This window comes from Protomyctophum parallelum (assembly GCF_964188405.1).
Source record: "Protomyctophum parallelum genome assembly, chromosome: 16".
In the NCBI taxonomy this organism is placed as follows: domain Eukaryota; kingdom Metazoa; phylum Chordata; class Actinopteri; order Myctophiformes; family Myctophidae; genus Protomyctophum; species Protomyctophum parallelum.
The window spans coordinates 28,212,855-28,238,396 of record NC_139711.1 but is presented as its reverse complement, the minus strand read 5'-3'; the positions used below and the strand labels follow the sequence as shown (position 1 = coordinate 28,238,396).

The 25,542-nt window shown below is 44.0% G+C and overlaps 1 protein-coding gene across 2 annotated transcripts in view; it reads right to left on the bottom strand.

Annotated features, from left to right (window-relative positions):
* Positions 1 to 20,280: 20,280 nt before the first annotated feature.
* The window catches only part of pcdh10b (protocadherin 10b), a 27,190-nt gene continuing 21,928 nt past the window's right edge, over positions 20,281 to 25,542 (bottom strand). For both annotated transcript variants that reach the window (XM_083785379.1, XM_083785380.1), the window contains exon 5: positions 20,281 to 20,674. In XM_083785379.1, coding sequence (XP_083641505.1) covers positions 20,655 to 20,674 — 20 coding nt within the window. In that variant the 3' untranslated portion in view covers positions 20,281 to 20,654. The remainder of the gene's footprint in view (positions 20,675 to 25,542) is intronic.

Here is a 25,542-nt window from a genome sequence, read left to right as displayed (position 1 = left end):
TTTCAGTAGTAGAAGCCTGCAGAGGGGAGCTGTGTGCCCAGGTGATGGTCGTTGATGCTCATTAGTACGTCAAGGAAGGCAATTATGTTTCTGCACTGTCAAATTGGTCTACATCTATCATCAAAGAAAGCTTTTTTTTTTTTACATGTTTTTAAGCTATAGGTTCTAAACAAGAAAGCATGTTTACAGTTGTTGCACAGAAATTAAGTAATTTTACATGAAAAGTAATGCTATACTTTTGCAATGTAGTTAAATACAAATTGGGAAAAAAGCTCGGGGGGAAAGCCTGATGTGATATGCTTAGCTGTGTGCAGGTGTCGCACACAATTAAATCTAACTCAGGCATAAAGACACATGGTTGGTTGGTTTCCAGTTCTCCCACTGACCTAGCTAGAGAGACACTGAGACAGCCACTGTTCTGTTCCTTCCACAGCAGCCTGCAGGCGGGCAGACTGTAGCAAGGCTTGCCAAGTAGCATGGTAATGGAGGCCATTAGCTAGTTGGGCCGGTTTGAAATGTAAGCTTCCTTAACAGTCCCTCCTGGCGCCTTGAACGTGGCAGGTATCTGCATGTGGCAACAGTGCCCAGTGCAGAAAACACACATTAAGCATTTGACTTCAAAAACTTAAACTTGCACATAATATGTGCAAGTCTTTCCTCTTACAGATGTGTGTGCCCGACAGCATGTGTAATATTATTACACATGCTGTCGGGCACAAACATCTTATCTCCATATCTTTGCGATGTATTTCATAAATGAATGCCCTACTTGATCATACTAGAGTGTCGCAAAGTGACACATTTTGATCTTATTGATCTGCTTCTTTAGCTATTTTTTTATTTGAAAGCTGACAAATAACAGTTTGGGACATAGGCCTATGAGGTTTCCGCCCCACAGAAACAAAATGTTGATTTGCTGTCACCCGTCCTCAAATGTTCAGGTTCATAAACGCTAATTCAGTAAGGATAGTTAGTTACTTAGTGTGTTTTATAGCAAGACAAGTTACATATTGTTAACTTTGCATGGGGCAACCAGGCATGTATTTTATATTCCATCCTAATTGGCTAACATTGGCTTTCAAAGTTTGCAGGATTGGCCCGTTTTGAACAAAAAGCTTCAAATCATGAACGCAGCATGCAATTTACGTGAAATCTTTCACAGACTTTCCTACTAGGCTGAGGAATATATCCCACACATTTTTGGAACAAAATGCCTCAAATCATCCAATTGCCATCCAAGGCGTAAGAATAAATCATTTTCACATTGGCCTATTATAGCGCCACCAGGAGGCCACAACCTGACCTGCCCTGATGGAGACCTATGCCCCGAGGGGCACTTCATCTAGTTGGTTTTTGTGTCATTCTCATATTGTTTTTGTTTGTTGTTTCTTGCTGTTTTTAATCTCGTCTGTGCAGCACTTTTGAACTACGTTTTGAAAAGCGCTATACTAATAAAGTTCATATCATAACTCTCTCTTTTTAATAGTTGGAGGTGTGTGTAATATTTTATATATATATTGAATTGTTGTATTACTTGTATCCTGCAGTAATTTAATAGAGGTATTTTCAAAATTAAATAATACTCTCTCTCTCTCACTCTCACTCTCTCTCTCTCTCTCTCTCTCTCTCTCTCTCTCTCTCTGGGTCCTTGGCCTGCAAACAAACAGACAAAAAAGTCACCTGCTCTACTTACGTGTGTTGTAGACAGTACAGCTTTCATCTACTTGTTAGAACATTTGTTACTATTTATATTTACTTATGTCAGCAATGACTCACGGAACTTACGGCCACGCAATGGATCTTGTGTAATAGGTTTTTTTATAGCCTACTCTGAACCACTTGAACTCTCTAATGTTCTGGGCATATCAAGCAGAACTCTTGGAGAGGAGCCTCGGATCCGCTCATCATCAGTGTCACATATCCTATCCTGTCTCTCTGTGTCTAGAGAGACATGGTGAAGAACACATGAGTCGGCGTTAATTGTTTTCGTTCTTCTTCAACTGTTGAGTCACAGGAGGGGAGTCAGAGGTGTTTTCTATTTTTACTGCAGCAGTTCTCAACGTGGCGTCTGGGGACCCCAGGGGTCCTTAAAGGGGTTCAGTCACATTAACGCTATTTTATACATGGGGTCTGCGGCCAAATCAATTTGGAGGTCCTCAACATAGTTAAAAAGTGTAGCCTATTTTGCACAGCTACTTCGAGGGACACCTGCGTATAGGAGGAGTAGGTATAGTTAATGCACAAGACGGTACTAAAAGACAGGAGAAAGACACGAGACAGGACAAAAGGAAGAATCAGCCCGCACTCTGTCTGTCTTCACTTTGCAGCGTGCAAATACTCCTCGGTCGCACTGACCTTCATCAGACAGGTATCACTTTGTTTTGCTTCAAGTGAACACCTGTGGGATCTCCATTTTTCACCCGGGGTCCTTTGGAAGGTTTGTGGGGGAAGTGTTGGCTAGTTAGGATTTTAGCAGCAGATGGGGGAAAGTCTGGCCTGGGGAGGTAGACTATACTGTGTGACCTGTGTCAGCATCGCAGTTCCGCCACTTTCAGAACGACGAGTGGCCCAGGAAATAATTCCCCATTAATTTACCCCATGTATTGGGTATTGATTTAAAGACGTTTACACCGCGGACAAAGCCAACTCGGCTCGTGACAAATCATGACAATAAACACAATGTTTTGGGCAGATCAAATAATTAGAAAGAAGAAGAAAAGGCAGGGTACAACACTTTTGTTTTGTTTTTCTTCTTACTAATTACTGGGTTCTGAAACTGGGCGGGACTGCGGAGCTCTATACCACAGACCAGTGGCGTGAAGTAGCTAACTAATTTACTCAAGTACTGTACTTAAAACCCTTGGACTGCCACTCCCAATTTCTTTGTTTGGGTAACACATTGGCATATTTTTAATTCATCATTTTAATGCCAATAGAAAGATCTGCGATATAAATACTATGGTTTATTTTCACAGGGCATTGCTAGTGTATTCTATAGTATTGCCACCAGATGACGGGAACGCACCATTATGCTGATTTTGACCAAAATAGACGAATCTGGCTAAGTCACTTCCGGTTCAACGATCGATAACATCCGGTAGTATTTTAACCCTGTGTCACTAGCTTGGATGTCCGGAATGCTAAGCTAACATCATCTTTTTCATAACCTAGTCAAATTAAGCTCAAATCAAGCCCAAAACATCCCAAAATATCACATTTTTGCAGCGATGCATAGAGACGGCGCGTTTTTTGTTAAATTACATCCAAAATTAGCGAAATTAGCGAAGAAATGCTAATTTTTGCTCCGTTGAATCCCCGATAACTGACATTGATTGACAGTCCGTCAGTTCCGTCAACGGGAGGTTTGTATTTTTAGCATTAATCCGTCAATTCCGTCAAGTGGCGTCCAGTTAAGAACAATTTAGATTTTTTGTTTTTTGTTTTTTGCTTTAATGGAGTATTTCCAATTTGTATAGTACTTTTTCTTCTACTCAAATGCAAATATTATTATTTTACTCCACAACAATTATTTGATAACTAAAATGTGTAGATTTGTAGATTTAGAATATTATTACAAAACATACATTACCCACTTCAGCCCTACAATACATTTTGACCACATCTAAACGTTCACAATGTTGCATACTGTAGCTTGAACTGTACATTTTTTCAACATTGCAGTTCAACATTGCAGTATGATACTTTTAGTAAAAAAAAAGAATGGAGTAGGCTACCTTTTCCAAAAACAATGATAATACGTGTGTGTATGTGTGTGTGTGTGTGTGTGTGTGTGTGTGTGTGTGTGTGTGTGTGTGTGTGTGTGTGTGTGTGTGTGTGTGTGTGTGTGTGTGTGTGTGTGTGTGTGTGTGTGTGTGTGTGTGTGTGTGCCACCACAGACCCAGGGCCCGAAGCACAGTGAGGCCCGGCTACAGCGTGCCAACATGCTCTGGAGGCCCTGCAGCGTGATTCTGAGTGCACTGGCCAGCTCAATGTAGGTGAGAGATAAGGTGTGTGTGTGTGTGTGTGTGTGTGTGTGTGTGTGTGTGTGTGTGTGTGTGTGTGTGTATGTGTGTGTGTGTGTGTGTGTGTGCGTGTGTGTGTGTGTGTGTGTGTGTGTGTGTGTGTGTGTGTGTGTGTGTGTGTGTGTGTGTGTGTGTGTGTGTGTGTGTGTGTGTGTGTGTGTGTGTGTGTGTGTGAGGGAGGGAGGGCTGGAGAGAGAAAGGCAGAGAGGGAAACAGAGAGAAAGAGAGAGAGAGAGCACATCCGTTGCTAAACACAAGTGTAGTTTTTTTTCCAGCTCGTTGCGGAGCAGCTAATAGCGCGGGTTGGTTGGAGTGCCCTGCATGCGGTACGAGAGGGTATTCAGAGTGTTGTGAACCCTTTTAAACTCTTGTACAGAACAAGCGTGTAATAATGGCTCTGCATAGCAACCAGCTATAGACTTCATTGGAGCCAGAGAGTGCAAGTGGCCTATGATGGTTTGGTACCAGTGGTGGAAGGAAGCAACACTTTCCTAACACCCACCGTAACACAACTTACACAAGTTAATTGACTGTAGTTATATTTTCATTGTTATGCTTTCATTGTTTAATTTGAGTTTTTAATACGTTTTAAGACATACAGGGTTACCATCGGGCAGAGTGGGATAGGTGACACGTTTAGATAATGCCATCGCAAAAACATTCGTCGTGCGTGTGCGTGTGCGTGTGCGTGTGTGTGTGTGTGTGTGTGTGTGTGTGCGTGCGTGCGTGCGCGTGCGTGCGCATGTTGCGTGTGCGTGTGCGTGTGCGTGTGTGTGTGTGTGTGTGTGTGTGTGTGTGTGTGTGTGCATGCAATGTAGCAGATCTACAGGCTCAAAACGTGTCACTTCATGTGGATCTGCTCATTTTGAAGCTTTTGTGTAATGCTGTAAAATGGTCAAGTAGAGTAGCCTGTACTGTGTCCTGACGTTTAATTTCTCTATCTGGAGAATAACATTGGGTCATCTTAGAATCGTCTCATATAAGAATTGTGGTCCAAAAAGAAACAAACTGACCCGGTGATAATGTTAGGGAGGTGGCTCTGACTGTATCGGTTACGATAGTCAGTCACTCATATTTGATACAGTCTATTTCTGGCGAAAATGTAAATATTGGCGGCTCATAACATGAGTGTTTTCTAGGTTGTACTTTATTGTTATATCTTGTGTACAGGTATAGTCAAGAGTAAAACATTTTTTTTGTTTGGCTTCCTTCAGACAATGCAGCTGCATAATAACAACAGCAGAACAATGATACAAATGTAGAAAGATTTTCAAGAAAATAAAGAGTGCAAAAGAAATGAGCAAAAGAATTGTAAAATGTGGAAACCTTTTTGCAATAATATGCTACCTGACCTTCAAACAAAATCACATTGAATTAACAAGAGCTATAAACACACAGACACACACGCACACACACACACACACACTCTCTCGCCACGCACGCACTCACGCACGCACGCACCCACGCACGGCAGTGGTGGGGACCACATTGGTTGATTTAGCCTCCAGCTATCGGTTGATAACATCATTGAAGCTGACCTCCCCTGCATGTCACCATCTCTCATCTTATCTCTCCCCAACCCCCCCCCCCCCCCCCCCCCCACACACACACACACACACACACACACACACACACACGCACAGACATTCTTCACCCCGTGACCCACCGCCCTTTCTTCAGCTGGCCCGGCTGGCCCCTGAGTGGCCTGGCCTTTCTTGGCTTGGCTCCAGTCTAGATGCCCTGAAGGGAAAGAGAGAGAGGGATGAGAGAGAGAGAGAGAGAGAGAGAGAGAGAGAGAGAGAGACCAGAGCCCCCAAACTGGGCTGCTGTGTTGTATCACCATAAATGCACCGACACACACACACACACACACACACATGCACTTGCACATTCACAATCACAGACTACAGACAGACACGCACGCATGCACGCACGCACGCACAGAGAGCAGTGTAAAGGCTTGAAGTGTCTGCATGTGCGGGCTGTTGCGCGAGCCATGGCCTGGGGGTTAAGGAGGGAAGGCGACAGGCTTATTAGTTAATTACATCCAGAGCATTTCCATAATTATCCTCTCATTATGCTTTTCCACTGAAGTTTACTCTCTCAGGCTTCAGATGCACAGTGTCCATGGCTTCTGCTCGCACACTGTGTTATCCTCAAGGTTTTAGTTACAACTTCACTTGGCCGCAGATTAGAGCAGTGGTTCTGTGGCTCCTTGGATCCCCATCTGAGAAGGTTCTGAGCCAGGGAGACCCCCAGAAAAGGTTCTGAGCCAGGGAGACCCCAAGAAAAGGTTCTGAGCCAAGGAGACCCCCAGAAAAGGTTCTGAGCCAGGGAGACCCCAAGAAAAGGTTCTGAGCCAAGGAGACCCCCAGAAAAGTTTCTGAGCCAGGGAGACCCCAAGAAAAGGTTCTGAGCCAGGGAGACCCCCAGAAAAGGTTCTGAGCCAGGGAGACCCCAAGAAAAGGTTCTGAGCCAAGGAGACCCCCAGAAAAGGTTCTGAGCCAGGGATACCCCAAGAAAAGGTTCTGAGCCAGGGAGACCCCCAGAAAAGTCTTTCAATATGTTTCAAAGACTTAAAATAGCAGATGTACAAGCTGCCGTGCTGTGGGCTTGTAGATCTGCTGTTTTTGAATAGCCAACATAAAAATGGATTGAGTAGTTTAAATGATTGTGATGCTGTGTTAAATACTTTTGCTGGGGACACCCGGTTTTAAGAAGTTCTTAAGAGTCCTAAGTTGTCACTTTAGAAATGTGCAGATACCCTGTATAAACCTTATACTTTATGTTGTTTTGTTTACTCTCAAGCCCTAAATCATTCGGCACATCAAATCAACTCAAATCAACTCAAATCAACTCAAATCAACTCAAATAAACAAATCAAATGATTCCAGAGCATGCAGCTCACCGCTCCTTGGCTGCAGCTCACCGCTCCAAGAGATGGGTCAAATGTGGAGAGCAAATTTCACAGCGGTAACGTGTGTGACAAAACGGACTTTGACATTGACTTTGACATGTCTGACAGACTTTGTTGAGAACCACATGTGTGTGTGTGCACAAAGGAGTCAAGGACGTCACGTGGCCAGATGTACAGAGAAACATGCTGACTGGAGACAAAGATGGAGGGCTACAAGGCCTACTATACCGTATCACTGTCGGGCAGAAACCTCGCAATTTCAGTATTTCAACTTTGTTTTGTTTTGTTGTAAATGAATGCCTTCATCATCCAAGAATCTCGCAAACAAAAGTAGGCTAGCCTAAAAAGCCGATCTAACATGCTCACAACACAATTTATTGTCAATGTCAATGTCAATAATAACTTAAAGGAACGTTGTTTTTTGGGACATAAACGAGGTTTTCACCCAACAGTGACGATAAGAAACTACCAGGATTTTCACAGGCAAGCTTCAAAGAGACATTAAAGGGTTTAAGGTTTAGTTATTTTGGAGAGTAAATCCGTATTGATTGGTGATATGCAGCAGGCATTAGTGTTGGTCTAACAGCAGCAGACAGCTACAATATTAGACTCAGACAGATAATTCCCCTTCCTATCACAGGAATGATGAAATCACAGAAACACAACAGCATTATTTTTTTATTCTCCTTTTATTTATTTTTGTGTGTGACCCAGCATGCGAAAAAGAGGCAGGGCTCCGTGCTTCACATTATGGAGCTCAGATCTCTCTTTTTTATGTGTTAAGATGAGGATTTAAGAATCTTCAATCGCTTATCTATGTGTTTCACCTGAATGTCAAAAACTGAGCCTGGTGTGTGAACATGAAAATAGCGTATTAACCACTTGAACCTTAACTTGTAAATCTGCTTTTTCATTACCTACTATTTTTTGCTGAAGAGATTGGGCATAAACTGAAATTGTTTACAGTTGTAACTCAACTCTATAGTTCTCTTAAGACTAAAGGGCTATCAAGTCAGACGTATCCTATACTTCCCCTGCAGGCGAGGGAAGTAGTCAAACTTGCCGCATTGTTGATCACGGATGGTGTAAATTCTGGCACATGTCACGCCAAATCTGAGAAAACAAATAAACAAAAATAAGAACAACACTAAATCAAGTTTAAAGCAATCCTAGTTCCTATGTCATTTATTTTCTTCAGGGATTTTTTTAAAGGCAGAGGAGCCATCCTTCAGCCATCACTGCTAATTAGTGTGGTTGCCCGAATGGGCAACCAGACTCTTGTAACTGTGACACTTTATTATTATTTTCTCACTGGAGTAGTCTTTATTTTGACGCTTTATACCTCCCACACTGTACGCTGTACGCACTTGAGCCATATGTCAAATTGACCGGAAAAATCGGGAATCGTGTGCTTGTATTTTGTTAAGAGAAATGTTGTATAGTTTAATTGATATGAATTTATTAGTGAATTAAATTTCCCCATTGACATGAATGGGAAAAGGCAAAAATTCACATAAAAGTATTTGTTCCTCGGAGACTGTAATCACTATAGTTACAAAACTTTTAGGGATAATTCAACATTATCCCTAAAATTATTTAACCCTAAAATTTTATCGGTCGGCCTCATGGTGGCGCTATAACAGCCCACTTTACCTTTTGGCTTATAACTCTTGAACCGTAGGTCGTAAAATCAAAATTATTTTTTCCCTGGATTCCTTGGGTCATGACGCATCTCCCCATATAGGCCACGCCCATTTCCGCCATGATAGATTTTCCGCCATTTTGAATTTTGTCCAAAACACACTTTTTGCTTTTCCTCCTACAGATTTTGTCCAAATCTCACAGAAATCGGCACACGTGATCTCTGGACCCATCCAATTAAAACTGAGCCGCAGAATTTTGAAAGTGCGTATCGTTCGGCCGTAATCGTCTTCCGAAGTTAGTAGGAGGGGCCTATATCACAAAAAATGCCATAAATCACGAACGGAATGTCCAATCCATCCCAAATTTCAATCACATGTCCGGGGTGGTTCAATCAACCAAGTTCTAAGCAATTCCATTTTCATCCATAGGGGGCGCCGCAAATGCGAGAAATGTAACCGTTTGTCGCAAAAACATGAATTTCGGGGGTTAAATCCCCTCCGAATTACTTACGCATGATCTAAGGCGTGACTTGAAATTGTAATTGGCTGGCAATACTAGTGGGAGGGGCATATGTAAGACACTGCGGCAACCACACTCTGCAATTTTTTAAAATTGCGAATTTTCTAGTTGCTGTTACCATGGAGATTTTGTTTGAAATGCATTCATGTGGTCAAATTTGACAATTGAATTGCTGTTTGTTGAAAGCATGGTTGAAAGTCTATTCTCCAGGGTGGGAATGAGCCTCTCAGGACCCCACCTTCTCTGTATAATTCACTTTTTGGGCAGTCAATATGAATTACCAATGACCACCTCTGTAGTGTGTAAAATTGCCTTTGTTTCGGTGAGTTTTGTTTATTTTACTAAAGTTGTCTATGAGAATAGTTTGGTAGAGCGTCAAAGTAACTCTGATCGAGCTAGGCTGTACACTAACCGCTGTATGTAAATTTATGATCTAAATCCGCCATCCTGATGGTCTCCTAACTGTGCACCGGCGTATGGCGGAAAATCTTGCGAGGGTTCAATGTTTACTGGCACTAGTTCCGGCTTGTGCCTTGTGGTGTACCGATATTTAGTTCAGTGACCGTGGGGCTAAACTAAAGTACGGTTCAGAAGCTACATGTGTTCATGCACTCTTAAAGAGGCGGCCGACTACTTCACACAGATACGGGAAGTAAACCAGAGATGGCATGACTTCTTTCCTTTTCCTTTTTTTTGTCTTAGTTTATAGTAGAGTGAGTCCATAACATAGAGATATAAGGATAGAGGCCGACCCGGAGCGCTATTCATTTCAGTGGAAGTTGCTCAGTGGCGTTTTGAAGCACTCGGAAGAACCGTCTACTTCCGCATTTGGACACCCACAGTTGGTGTCCAAGTGCAAATGAGCGCTTAATGTTAAACCACAGCTGCACGGGGTTTACTCGTCATGAATCCACGGGTCCGCCTGCAGTTCACACTCTAACCAGTAGGGCTGAGTGCTTCAACATTGTGGACCCCAATTATTATTATGTGTTTGTCCATAACCTCCATCTGAAACTATTTTGTGCCAGGGAGACACATTTTTGTGTTGTTAAATTATTACACACTGTACTCAATCATACATACAGCGATGAAGGAAGAAAGACATGCACAGAGCAACACCGCACTGGAGAATTCACTTTTAACCCGAGGATTCTTCAAGACATGAAACAGAAATGTTTCGGAAATATAGCCAATCTTACAAGCTCACAATGTTCTGCACTGTAAATGTGAACTTGCAGATCTGCTATTTTTGACAACAGTTTCAACATTATGAAATATAAATAGCGACACATGGTTGAAAAGATGGTTAAAAGATTGTGGATGATGGAGAAATAATTATGGAATTATGATAATTATCAGTTAATTCCACTTGTTGTCATACTGTTTTCATACTGTATAGACAGATGGGAACAATTAACTATCATTCAAAAATAATTGTGATTAGCTCACATAATTACAATCAGGCCAGAACCAGTGGAACCCGGATCCAACAGTGAGGAACTGGAATCGGTTCTATCACATTTGGAACCGTTTTTAATTATCATACTGTCAGAGCTGGTATGTGGACTTCAAGTCTGCTATACATTTACAATACCAGTGGTTCTGAAATGATTTAATTTCAGGGACCACCATAACTCTCAGAGTTACAGACATGTAAGGGTTCATTTGGTTCCATGTGTACACTCTCAGAGTTACAGACAACCCCCTCATTTATTTTAGTACTATTTATTGTCTAATATCTACTTTATCCCACAGTTGTAACACATTTTTCCAAAAGCAAAAAAATAAAGCAATATACAAATAAATGCAAGTTACAGAGCAATATGGAGCGAGAAAAGATAAATATTATGTATGGCTCCTCCTTCATGTGGCTTTCTTTAAATTGTCAAAAACGCATAATTATATTTGAACTTGTTTTGCACCAATGTGTCAGTGGAACTGTTGCTGAAAGGGTTAATCATTTCTCTCTTGACACTCGTGCACACATAATACAGGGCTTTTGTTCTCCACCATCTCCCGTTCACCCGCGTGCCACTTCCCAAACTCAAATAAATGCCAGGCAGACTTGGGATGATAATGTCAGGAACATCTGGTTGCATCATTGGTTTGCTGAGCTGCTGAGAACCTGTGCTCTGTTTCACCGTAAACAATGGGGACAGGTAGCAGAGCTGTGGTGTGTAAAGTAACTAAGTACATACTCAACATACTCAAGTGATTTTATATAATATTATAATGAATTGCATTTATCTTATAAAACAGCCAATTTATTAGCGTTCTGGAGCTTTAGATCTGCTATTTTTTATCATTTTCTGCAAAAAAAGGTTTCCCAGGTGCGCAAGGTGCCTCACACAGCATACACAGCTAACGAGTATATGATTAGGCCCTAGACGCACGCACGCGCGCACGCACGCATTGCACACACACACACACACACACACACACACACACACACACACACACACAGCTCAGGACTGACCGCCATATGTTCCAACAGTTGGGGAAGCATCTTGCCAGGAGTCCGAGGCATGGGTGTGTGTGCGTGGGTGCATGCGTCCGTACGTCCGTGTGTGTGTGTGTGTGTGTGTGTGTGCGTGCGTGCGTGCTTGGCTGCATTCGTGCGTGCGTGCGTGAGGAGGACATGAAGCAGAACTTACAGTATACTGTGGTGATTGCAACAAGGATTGGCTGTGGTGAGTTGAGGCAGGTGTGGTGGATACCGGTGATTGTGAATGGGGAGTGGCTAATGAGTGAAGGCAGGTGTGGTATCTAAACTATACTATGTATATGGACAGTTGAGTGGATTTGTCTATAGACAAATCCACGGAAGGGTGCCCTCTGTGCAGCCATAGCTGAGGTATACCATAAGCCTATAGCTTGACCCCTCAGTATGGATTGCCTACACCTGGCCTCCGCCCTGTAGGCCATGCTCCATGGATTCGTCTAACACAATCTTGTCCACAGTCTTGTCCACTTTCAGTCCGCACCTAACCCTAACCTTAACCTCACAAACAACCTCACAAAACCACGCCCCCCTTGGGTTGCTTTCTTTGTTCTGTTCTGTTTAGCAAAACTGTGCGTGCACAGTGCACACTCTCCCAGGATGTCAGATCAGAACCTCTGCCCTAAATGTTTCACATGGGCCTGTTATGGCACTACCAGGACCAGATTTATGGTAAACCTTTTGTTTTTATATAACCCCAACACATTTTGTCCAAACATCATGCAAATCGGTACACATTATCTCTCTAGTCAAGTGATCAAGACGGATCCATCAGATTTTTAGATCATAGATTGGCAAATTCTTCTCACAGAAACTTCAAAATGATGGAGGGTACGGAAACGAATACAATAAGATTAATGCTAGGCTCATTGTTTACCTGGGATCCTAGTTTACTGAGGCACTTCATGTCTCTACACATTTGCTTACTTTGATTATTGTAAGTCACTCTGGAGTGTCTGCTAAATGCCCTTTCCCCCAGAGTAGGAACATGAGCAAGTGTAGCTATACCGTTTATTAGTATGCTCTGCGATTTATAGGCTATCTGGTGAACATTAGGACTCATCACTGCATCCTGCATGATAGAGTGGGTTGGCCTTCCTTGGCTGACAGGCAAAACAAACACTGGTAGCTGTTTATGTTATGGGACACTACCATTGTAATTACATTTCTGCCAGAATGGAATCATATAACCTATAGGACAGGCTCCAATGACTTGCTCATGCTGAAGGTCCCCTTTAGCGTGAACTGGGGATAACTGATAAATTAATTGAATGATTTTGTTTTAGTGGAAAGCGGAAACCAATGACCTATATAGCCTACTACTTACGGTTCCTCCCATAACATACGGTCAACTGAAATCTTTGATAGCAGACCTATAGCCACAGGTGTCTGCAACTGTTTTTAACCTGCAGTTGTATCACACAATAGGGGGAAGGTTTTGATTTGTTTCATTGATGTGATATTGATGTGAAAATGAAATTGTATGTGATGTATCTCGACAACACTGCAAATGAGGGCATGCAAGTCCTCAATGTCTATTAAACAAACTTTGAATGAAAATAGACAAATGAGTGAGATCAGCACAAAATCTGTGAAAACCATACAAAATGCACATGCACGCTATCAATTTCACAGCTGGCTGATGACGGTTCTATATGTGCATTGTCGTCCGGCGGTGTTGCGCGGCTGGGTGGACATAATAGCCAATCTACAAGCCCACTGCAGCGCACCATGGGCTTGTAGATCAGCTATGTTCGCACGCTGCTCCACACCATCGTACAACGTTAAGCGTAGCACCAGCAGCGCCAAGCTCATCGTCTCTAACCCCCGCGGCCCGCCCCCCTACCTCTCCCATCTCTCTCTGCCCCTCTCTCTCTCTCTCTCTGCTTATCTCGGTCAGCCCAGCATGGGTTTGCAGACGCCAGACAAGCCGCGGGACCAAATGGGGAGCATGGGCCGCCGTCGCCCGGCCTCTCCAATCCATCCCGTCTTCCCGTTATGTTAACCTTTTATCCCTGTCTGTCTCAGCAGCTTGTCGGGAAAAGGGGAACAAAATACATGTTGCACGCACGCACACACGCACACACGCACGCAGTAGCGTCGTTCAAAATACCTACCGTCCCTTTAACCAGAGTGTAGCTGTAGCGTAGCCTTTAACATTGGCGATTTGGAAAATAGCCCATTCAGCATTGCTCTGCCGTAAATCCAGATGTAAACATTGAAGCACATTGACGTCCCATTCCCACAGACAACGGCAACACCGGACAGCGATGATGTCACTCCCCGGGCTGAATCGATCCAACCAATGTCTATTGCAGAGTTATAACCCCCCACCCCACCCCCTCCTCCTCCTCCACTGCTGGAGGCCCCCCGCAGTGCATCGCTTGCGGAGCATCACACACACACACACACACACACACACACACACACACACACACACACATACATCTGTAGTTTATGTACGTCAACAAGGTCTTCATCTCAAAAAGACAAACACAAATACTATACAAGAGAGAGGCAGAGGGGGGAGCAAAGGGAGAACGTTAAAAAGATTAAAGATAAAGAGGGAGAAAAGAACGTGAAAGAGAGAGAGAGAGAGAGAGAGAGAGAGAAAGAGAGAGAGAGAGAGAGTCACCTTTGCTTTTTTTCGTCATCTCAAAAAGACAATGCCATTCCCGCACCAGGGAACCAAGGGGGGGGGGGGGGGGGGGGCTGGTTGGCTGCTGGTCCATGTATGGTGTCAGGTGTTAGGAAGGGGGTGGGGTGGGGGCTTTGGAGGGGGATGAAGGGAGGGGGGTTCATGTCTTGCACCAGCGCTCCCGAGACAGGGGACAAACAGAGTGATGAGGATCAGGGGAATAGTGCTTCAGGGAGGATATGGGAGGAGGGGGGAAGGTGAATGTGTGCGTGTGCGTGTGCGTGTGCGTGTGCGTGTGTGTGTGGGGTGTCATGACAGACGTTGTGACAGAGAGGACAGCTGACCCTTTCTGTCTTCTGTCACAGGCTGACAGCACACGGCTGCTGCTATTATTATTATTATTATTATTATTATTATATAACCTTGCACTCCAACATCCCTATTCTGGGGAACATCGGACCATCTTCCGACGGTGTCACTGTACTTTGGCCAATAATATAAGCGGCTTCTGCCAGTATTTCTGATTCCCAACGGCACGTGCACTCGGCACAGTGCAGGCCAACAAAGACCAAAGAAAAGCTCAGAGTTTGAACAAAAGGAGCCCATTTATTTTTCCTTTATTTTCTGCAACGTCCTTGCCAGTCCCCCCCCCCCCCCCCCCCCGCACCCCCACCCCACCCCTCCTGTAATCGACCTTCGCGCATCGCCTTGAAGACTTTTTTGCTTTTTTATTTCCTCACACATTTGGACTTTGCGGAGGGCCCATTGTCGTGTAAAAGTCATTTGCTGTCCGACGACCGACCGCCTCTCCGCAAAGTAAAGCTCCCGACATAAAAAGTTATGGCCCCTAATCCGCTTTTGTCTTTGTGAGGAGAGTGACTTTGAAACTTGTTATCGCTCTCCGCGGCGGCCCCCATGGAAATGGAACAACGCTGTTCGCCTTTTCAGCGCGCCCGTCTCGCACAGCTCCCTCCTTGCCTTCGTCTCTTGCCCTCATGTCTCAATCCCAGCAGAGGAAGAAATACTCCGTTGACTTCAGTAAAAGTAACAATGCCACAATATATTGTCACAGAAAACTCTGTTTTTCCCCGTAAATGAACGGCCTACAATACTATAACAGCGTCACACAAAAGCATCAATAGCAGCAGATCCACAAGCTCGGAACGTGGCACGAAGCCACGCGTTTTGAGCTTGTAGATCTGCTGCTTTCGATACTTTTGACTTTGACTTTGAATCCTGGAAAGTATAGGCAGTTTTGGACATAATGAGGTTTCCATCCAACAAATACTCACACTAAAAAAAATAAAACAAATAGTGAAAGTATACAAACACATCAGTATTGAAATATACTTAATGCTCACTTTAAGTCAAAAGTGGCTCAAAGTTATAGTTAAAGTACAATACTTGAGTACACTACTGCTCTCTCCATCCCATCTCTCTTACCAGCTGGCCTCCCCTCCCTAGCTTTCTCTCTCTCGACCCTCTTTCCCACTTCAGTCTCGCGGCCCAGTGGGTTTGTTTGGGGAATTGTACATCTTTTAAATTATGTCCCATTATACTCTAATGGTTTTCTCTCATTTGGAACCTCGCGTATGTAAGCGCATCACATAGATTAGTGCTGGCGGAGGTCAAACATAATGGCTTCCCATTTAACGAGAAAATAGATATGATTATGCCACACTTGCTCTCCAGCGCAAACTTTTGTCCTCAATCTAAACTGGGCTGCTCCGATAGCTCTGCCCTCATTACCGCGTAACAAAGGGCCCTGACCGAAACACTTGAGACTCACGTTTCACCCACTATTTGTCTCTCTCTCCCCAAATGTTGCATCAGGATTGAGACTCGGTGGGGGTTGAGTGACTGCAAACCAGTGGTTTGGTTTTTTATATTGAAGTCAGTGGTTCTCATAACATTTTCATGTCAGAGATACAGACCCATAAGGGTCCATTTGGTTCCAAACTATAATTTATCTGCAGGGGACCCCCTGGAACTCCCCCAAGGACCCCTAGTATTACTTCATTGTGGTATTGATACTTTTACTTGAAGTACTTTTTTTCAACACTGGCAGGCAGGCAATGGAACTGGTGAGTTGATCACTACTGCAGTTGTTCACTTCACCTATCTGGCAGTGAGTGAATGGAGTGAAGACCAGGGTTTACATTATAGACACATCCACGGAGGGGTGCCCTGGGCGCAGCCATAGCCGAGGTGTAATGTTACCTTGACTCCTCAGGACGGAGATCTCCGTCTTTTGAAGCCTGTTACGTTCTCTGCCCAGGACGGAGATTAGTCAAAAGACGGAGAATTCATTGTTTGATATCAGCAAGCGATACACAGTCTAGGAGCACCTGTTTCAACGTAATTTCCAGTTGGGGCGTCATCAAAAGTGTTCCCCCTCCATTATAGCGGACAGGAGGAAATATCTGCCTCGGGTGGTCGGGCCTCACACAAATGTTTGGGTTAGATGCTATGCTAGGTATCTGCACAAACAATATGGAGTCCTGTGTCAACTTGAAATGGGCTCTGAAGCTGCAAATAGTTGGAACCAATCTACTCGTTCCAACTGATGACAGGCAGTCAAGCACAGCTTGACACCTCAGCATTGATTTTCTACACCTGGCCTGCAGGGCACTGCCCCACGGACGTGTCAGATTCGTTGCAGGTGAGGGATATGAGGGTGCTGGAAACACGCGTGCTAAACATGGCAGCTGGAAGCATGCCGGAACACACAAGCCCACTCACAAGGACACAGACACACAACAACAAACACATACATGTAGATCAACACACATAAGGACACTGACAGGGATATGGTGACTGTTCTATCTCATCTTATCTTATCTTACGGATGATGTGCTGGAGAACACAATATGGTGTTGATGTTGACGCCCGCAACGAACAAAGATCAATGATATTATAGTCAGTGAGTGTGGACAGATTACATTGGGATTAAGAGGGTGATTTTGCGTGTGTGTGTGTGTGTGTGTGTGTGTGTGTGTGTGTGTGTGCCTGCCTGCAGCTGGATACCACTGCCCTTTCGGTTCACCATGTAGCCCATAATCTACCTCGGATTAGAGGAAATTCAATGCAACGGGTGGGTGGGGATTGTAGCAGATCTGCGAGCTCAACCCGTCGTGAGCTTGCATGGCTGTAGAGATCTAGGTGATATAGATGGCCCTTTTTTGATTTCTGTCAGGTTGTATTCCCACTTTATTGTTGATTGATTTGTTCCCTGAAATTAATTGAATGAATCCTATAGGAAAGTCATTTTGCGGCTGGGGACCCCATAGCATAGAGCTATAAAGGATAGAGACCTTATAGCGGGTTCCCCGGGGGACCCGCTGTTACCCTCTCAAGGACCCCTTATAGCGTGTTCCGGCGGCACTCCATACACTTTGAGAACCACTGCCCCTCCTTGCCAGTGAGCAGTGGAGTGCTTGACGACATTGCGAGGGGAAATGGTCTGGTTTAAAAGGGCAATATGTAAAAGGCCGTGCAATCGCAAAAAGAGCTCTGCCACATTATGCAAATGGGGATAGGTGTGTGTGTGTGTGTGTGTGTGTGTGTGTGCGTGCGTGTGTGTGCGTGTGCACATCTGTAATGAATGTCATTTGCTGTTTCCCAAAAGTTCAAGTCTCCAGTAATTTATTACATCTATCATGTGCTGTGGATTTGTTAACTCCACCCCAGAAGCTGTAAGAGCTGTACATAATCTGCCTCGCAAAAAACGCTAGTTTTGTTCACAAACACGTCACATGTTTATTTTTATTTTTATTGTGAGCTAATGCACAGTTTATTTTGTTTTTGTTTTTTTCTCGTAAAATAACTACATACTACAGCGTACAGTAAGTTCATAGAATCCAAAGCTCGGGAATTGAAATAGACCACAATGAGACTCTCATTTTAAGGTTTTAGTTTTCCATTTATTGTCGGCATGTTCGTGTGAGAAAAGAATGTTGTGCAACTGCACTGTGTATAATACCGTTCATATTTGGCCGTGTGTGTGTATGTGTGTGTGTGTGTGTGTGTGTTTCATTATAAATGGACCCTTACTTTTTGGTTACAATGACACAGAGTTACCATGGATTTCAATCTAAAATGAATTACCTTCCTGTTTATTTATAGACATGAGTCTTCATCAATATCCAAAAAAGTAAAAAATAAAAATAATAATATTACAAATAAAAATAAACTAAATGAACTCATATTCCCAAACAAATAGAAGTAGGTTTTACATCTCGCTATAAGGCAGGTTCTCGTCTCATCCCGGCTAAATTCACGACAGCAAAGAGAAAGAAAACGCTTCTAAAGAGCGCTTTAACCACAAAAAAAACATGTACCATTACTGTCGTCTGTCGGGAAGAAACATATTGTGTCTCCACATTTTGTCTCACGTAAATCAATGCCCTACAAGAGTGTGTATGTATGTATATATATATATATATATATATATATATATATATATATATATATATATCACTATTATTAAATGTTTCGGACATACAAGTTTTCCACCTAAAAGCAACGGAAATATACTTTGTTGCCTGTCACTGGAGACAACAACAGCCCTAATGAGCAGACGTGTTCCATCACTTCTAGATCTTGTGTCAGCTATTCTTGCCTAATCTTCAACTGTTTTGGCCAAATGTTGGATTATTGTGACATAGCCCCGGAATAGAAACGTTATATAAGTCTTAGGGGCCGCTAGCACCAAACACCACGACTGCAATCATAACTATTAACTACATTGTTCACTGTTTCATGTTAATAGTTGTGGTCTGTCAACCACTCCATGATTATTATTGTATTGTTTTACAAAACACGGTATGTTTAACAGTTATAGTCGTTGTGCTCGGTGCGAACAACCCCTAAACCTCTGAATAGCATAAAAAACCCACCGACTGGATACAGTAGCACGCCCCCAGCAAAAAGAAAAAGTTGATATAGATAGATTCATATAGCTTTATATTCACTTTCGAAGCTTTTTTTAAGAGTTTTAACAGTAAACACATCTCACACAAGATAGAAACTACTGGACTCGTCGGAGTCAAAAAGTGTGTAGGTTCAAACACCGTCAGGAAAATAGCCCCCCCACCAACCCCTCCCCCCACATACTCAAACGCACGCACGCACGCACGCACACACACACGCACGCACACACACACAAATCCTCAGTGTTTCAATTCAACAATGAGAGCGTCAAATAATTGGTCCATTCGGCTCCGTCTTTACACTATCAGAGCGGCGAGAAAAAGACAACAACGGAAATGAACCCCAAACAAGCAAATAAGAACAGAGAACAAACAAACAATATAAAGAAATCCAAACGAAGCTTTCATAATAACATTAACAAATAAAAATAAAAACTTCTTGCTCACAATCTTTCAAATTAATCAATCAAAGTTAATCTGAATAAGGACACCGTGACCACACGAACCGAATAGAAAATAGTCAGTTCTAAAACGGTGGAATTGCATTGTTAAAATGCAACAAAAACCCACAAAAACGAGAAAATAACAAAACAAAGCGGTTTTCCTGTACAATGTGGCGTCGGTAGCTAGAACCAACGTCTAAAGGGCTCAGTGGCATTTTTTTTTCCTTTTCCGGGTTGGCTGTCGTTTCATCGATTTGTCTAAACGTCGCTGTTATTTCTTTTCTTTTCCCTTTTCTTGGCCATTTTGCTGCGTTTTCCTTGTCCGCATCCGTTTCTCCTTTAAGTTTTAGTCGATATTTAGTCAAAAGATGTATAGGTATATGTATACATTAGTGCTGTAAACAGGCACACACAAAGATTGGGGGGGGACGGGAAAATGGAGAGACGTCCTGCCGCGTTTCTCCTCCCTGTCTTCGTCGACGGCCTCCTCTTACTTTTCCTCCATCGGCGCCAGTTCGCTCCGGGTTTGCTCCCGTTCTTTTCTCAGTCCTGCTGAGAGCAGTGGCTGCTCGCCGCCAGGCCGTCCGTCCTTCAGTCCGTCCGTCCGTCCGTCCATCCATCCATCCATCCTTCTACTCCCCCCCCCCCCCCAATCCGCCCAGCAGCTGCGACCCACGGCAGTGTTCCAAACAATTCCCCCAGGAGGGGAACTTGTCTTTTTGTTTTTTGTTCGCTCCATTGTGTTTTTTATGTTTAGTTTGTTGGTTTGTCGGCCCTGTGTTGTCTCTTACTGGCCGTCGGCGGGGTGGGGGCAGGGGTGTGGCGTGGCATTACGTGGCGTGGCGTGGCTGAAGGGTAGGACGGGGGACGGGGATGTGGTGGGGTCCGGTGGGATCGCCGTCGAGGGGAGAAATACGTGATGCTGCTGTCCCTGGCCTACTCGTCCTCTTCCTCTTCCTCCTCGCCCTGCTCCTCCGCCGACGCGGGCGCCAACTGTTGTGCAAAGTCACGCGGTCTCCGGTATGTCCACGCGGAAGCTGCTAGCAAAGCCTTTTCCTCGCTGCGGAATAAAGGGAGACAAAAACATAATAGACACAGATGCGGTTAGAGGTACATTTATACATTATACATTTTTAATTATTATGATATCAAAAGATTTTGATTTTCCATAAGTTCAAAACAAATTAATTATTTTTTTCAAAAAGAAAACCATGGAAAATGAAGAAAGAAATCCATGAATTAGAGGAGAAAAGTACGTTTAAAAAGTACTGAAAATAGCAGATCTACAACATTCACAACGTGTTGTGGTCTCGTTTGGGCCCCGGGGGAGAAGATTGGTAACCACTACCTACACAAGAGGGGTGGGGGGGGGAGAGAGAGAGAGAGAGAGAGAGAGAGAGTGTGAGAGTGAGTGTGTGTGTGTTGGGGTGGGCGGCTGGGTGAGGGTGGGACAGAAACAAAGAAACCAAATACCAGCAGAGTGCATTACATGACCCCATTCACACACACACACACACACACACACACACACACACACACACACACACACACACACACACACACACACACACACACACACACACACACACACACACACACACACACACACACACACACACACAGGACAGGACAGGACTAGGAAGTCTTGCACGCCCCCTCCCCCCAACCACCACCACCCCACAACACCTCCCGTCTTCTCTGTCGGGTGGAAACCTCATTATGTCCAAAACTGTGACTTTTCAGCTATTCAGATACAGAAGTATCAAAAGTAGCAGATCTATAAATTAATTTATAAAAAGGATTTAGATATTCTATATTAGTTTTCTTCCTATACAAACCTAAACTACACTCCGAAAACACCCGTCCTTGGTTCTGGTTTCTCCGATTGTTTTTAATTGTATTTCATTTTATTTTCATTTTCCCAAAAAAGCATTAGACGATGCAATTATTTACCCCCCCCCCCCAGATATAAGATAAGATAAGATAAGATAAGATAAGATAAGATAAGATAAGATAAGATAAGATAAGATAAGATAAGATAAGATAAGATAAGATAAGATAAGATAAGATAAAATAAAATAAAATGAAATAAACACTAAAGAATTTAGAAGAGGTTTCCGTCCGACACCACCCCATGCTCCCCCGGGTGCAACTATTTCAATTCACTGTGCTTAATCGCTCATGGATAATGGGTGGTTGTTTTGTGTGTGTGTGTGTGTGTGTGTGTGTGTATGTGCGTGCGTGCGTATGCGCGCGTGGGAATGGAGGATGCGCTTGAATGTTGCACGGCCAATTTATTTGGGACGGCAACAAAGGAGGAGGAAAGGGGTGGGGGTGGGTGTCTTAGTGAAATCACAAATGGGCCACATTGACTGACGATGAGAGAGAGCCAAATGGGTCCCACGGGGGGCTCGCACCCACCCAGGCCAACACCCCATCTCCCGCCCCACTTCTTCACTCATCCCTGACTGCCTGAGCACCCGTAACTTTTTCTTTTCTTTTTTTCCCCCTTTTTTTCCGGGGGGGGGGGGGGGGGGGCACGACGGTTATTTTGAGTTTCGAAAACTTAACTTTAGCACTTTCAACCTGGCATCCCTTTTTTGGGCATTGGTCATTAAGGGGCAGTACGTTTGTTTCCTTAAAATAAGACGTTTACTGCGTCAAAACAAAAGTAATTAACAAACAATACTGTATGGCCAAATTGTCAACTATTACCAAAGAAAGACGCAAAGAAAATTGTGAAAATAGCTGCAATTTGCATCCGTAGAACAAATCCAAGTCCAACAAAATGTAATGCCTCAACTCCTACAATTCTAAGTGCTCATCAGGGTGGGGGGTCCCCAGTTCTAATGTGATTATTTTTGGGGTCCCCAGTTTAAATATGATTATTTGGGGGGGTCCCCAGTTCTAATGTGATTATTTTTGGGGTCCCCAGTTTAAATATGATTATTTGGGGGGGTCCCCAGTTCTAATGTGATTATTTTTGGGGTCCCCAGTTTAAATATGATTATTTGGGGGGTCCCCAGTTAAAATGTGATTATTGTTGGGGTCCCCAGTTTAAATATGATTATTTGGGGGGGTCCCCAGTTAAAATGTGATTATTGTTAAGGTCCCCAGTTTAAATATGATTATTTGGGGGGGTCCCCAGTTAAAATGTGATTATTGTTGGGGTCCCCAGTTCAAATGTGATTATTCCCTAGTTTAAATGTGATTGGGGGGAGAATTACTGCCCTAATAGAGGTCAGATATGCTGGCTACGTGATACTATAGGCTTCCCTTCCTGGACACAAAGTGTGATTTGACTGAGGCAGGTTCATGTCCAGTGGTTCCTGGTAACCTGCCGTCGTCAGACAATTACCCCCCACGCACGCACACACGCACGCACGCACGCACGCACGCACGCACGCACGCACGCACGCACGCACGCACGCACGCACGCACGCACGCACACAGTCAAACCCCCGGGCATAGCCTGTCTCCTGCATAAAGAGTAGACTGTGTGCGTGTGTGTGCGTCTCACTGCCGCAGTGATCAGATTAGACAGTCTCTCACAGTATCATCAGGGGTATATTACTCCTTTGCCTTCCTCTGCCCCCTTTCCTCCCATCTCTCTGCAATCCCCCCTTCTCTCCCTCCCTCTCCCTGACTCTGTTATTCTATCTCTGAACTTACCCACCCCCAGCCACCACCTCCCAGCCACCCCCCCCCCCCCCCCCGCTCACTCTCACTGGCCTTGGGTCATTAGCATAAGGGCAGACAGTGATCTAGTTCTCAGAGAGAGAGAGAGAGAGAGAGATTAGATTTAGTAGTAGTATTTAGAAGTAGAGTAAACAGAAACACAGCCAGCCTCAAAGCCCAGATCAAAAAGAGAACGAAGTCATCGTCTCCCACTGTACACTCGCCCTAATGCCCACCAACAGCCATCCAGAATGTCCACCATCCAGTAGTAGGAATGCAGGAACAGGGTCCACACAGCCCACCTCCCCAGAATGATTCCTATACGGCTCCACTGTTGCTGTTTGGCAATGTACATGCATGTTTTATCATGACATGATGACAATAAAGATCCTTTGAATTGAATTGAAATTAAATTACCGGTATATTAATTTAATTGAGAGAGAGAGAGAGAGAGAGAGAGAGAGAGAGAGGTGACAGTGAATTTGGATGCATACTATTTTCTCAAGCAGCAACTAATGTAAAGAAAAATAATAAACTCATTTCACATAATTGACAAATTGAATAAATAAATAGATGTTTCCTTTGGCAGCATCATGCTGTGGTTTTTAAATACTGACAGGGCCACTGACAGTCGGATCATCCCCAATAGTCGGGACAGAGCATCACTTGACAACATTATAATGAAGCATTATCATCGCCAAGCCACACTGATTGAGGTTGTATCTCTTTTTGGTTTTAAGAGGGGAGCGCCACTGCCTGTTAAAATTCTTAAACAACGTCACTAAAACAACGTCCACTGAATCCCTTTTTCTTTAGCAGATTAAAAACAAAAGAGATATTTTAAATACAAAAATCACCCCCGTGGCCCAGGCTGTGGCGTAACGGTCTGGGCACCGGACTGGTAATCCAGTCGCAGTGTGCCGCGGGTTCGACTCCCGAGCCCGACACGGCCTTTACTGCATGTCATCCCCCCATCTCTCTCTCCCGTTTCCTGTCAGCCTACTGTCTGTCCCTTCAAAAATCAATAAAAAGGCGTAAGCCACAAAAAAAAAAAAAAAAAAAAATCACTCGGGACAACGCTCCACACGTCCCGGACTCTTTCTCCCTCCTGTCTCCCAAACTGTGGAACAAACTACACATTGCAAGAACTGCAGACTCACTCCCAACTCTACCAAGCCGTAATCTGAAGACTACTCACCTCTTCAGACAGAATCAGTGTCTTTAAAGTTTATTAGAGTATTGTTGTGTGTAGACTGATGCTAAGTTCTTGGTTTACCTGTGATTCTAGTTTACTGAGACACTTGTGTTTACTGTTGCTTATTGCAAGTCACTCTGAACAAGAACGTCTGCTAAATGCCTAAATTGTACATTATAGGAAATCAACATTTTAGGACCTCATTGAAAATACTGCTGCTGGAAGTGGCTGAAAGATGGCCAAATAAAGTCTAAAAATAAAAAGATAATTTCTCTTGTGAGGACCAGGAAAAAATATATATCAATTTCTCAATTTCTAATAGTACATTAATACACACACACACACACACACACACACACACACACACACACACACACACACACACACACACACACACACACACACACACACACAGAGGAGTGGTGAAGGAGTGTCAGCGCGACATGCATTAAAAGGAGCCATCCTCTCCCGTAATGAGACGGAGACGTTATGTAATTCTAACATCAGGGGCCGCCATCAACGCCCGCCGTATGCGTGTCGTAATTGCTTTTGGCACATTTCATTTGGAAGGGCAATGCAGGGGCAGCATAGAGAGCGAGCGGCTGGTGGGTGTTGGATGGGTGGGTGGGCGATTGGGTGGGAGGGGTTGAAGGGAGGAGGGGGGGAGTGAACTGAAGTGGAGAGAGAGAGAGAGACGGTGAGCTAAGATGAGATGATGACAGGAGATAATGGAAGGACGCTTCACAAAGATGGGAGAGAGTTGTGGGGTGATTTACACGTTAACTGTGCACCAGTGCCTTGTGCCGAAAAATAGATGACTTAGAAAAGCTCACAATTATTAGCGTTGGGACTTGGGATCCTGGAACCGACGGTAAAGCAGGATCCAACATTGAGGAGCCGTTAGAGCTGGTATGTGGACTTCACGTCTGCTGTACATTTAGTAAAATGCCAGTGATGGATGTGAAAAGGATGTGAAAGGCTATTTCTGTGTCGTAAATGTACGTCATACGAGAACGGACATTTCCGTTCTCACAAAGGCGAAGGTGTCTCCTCCT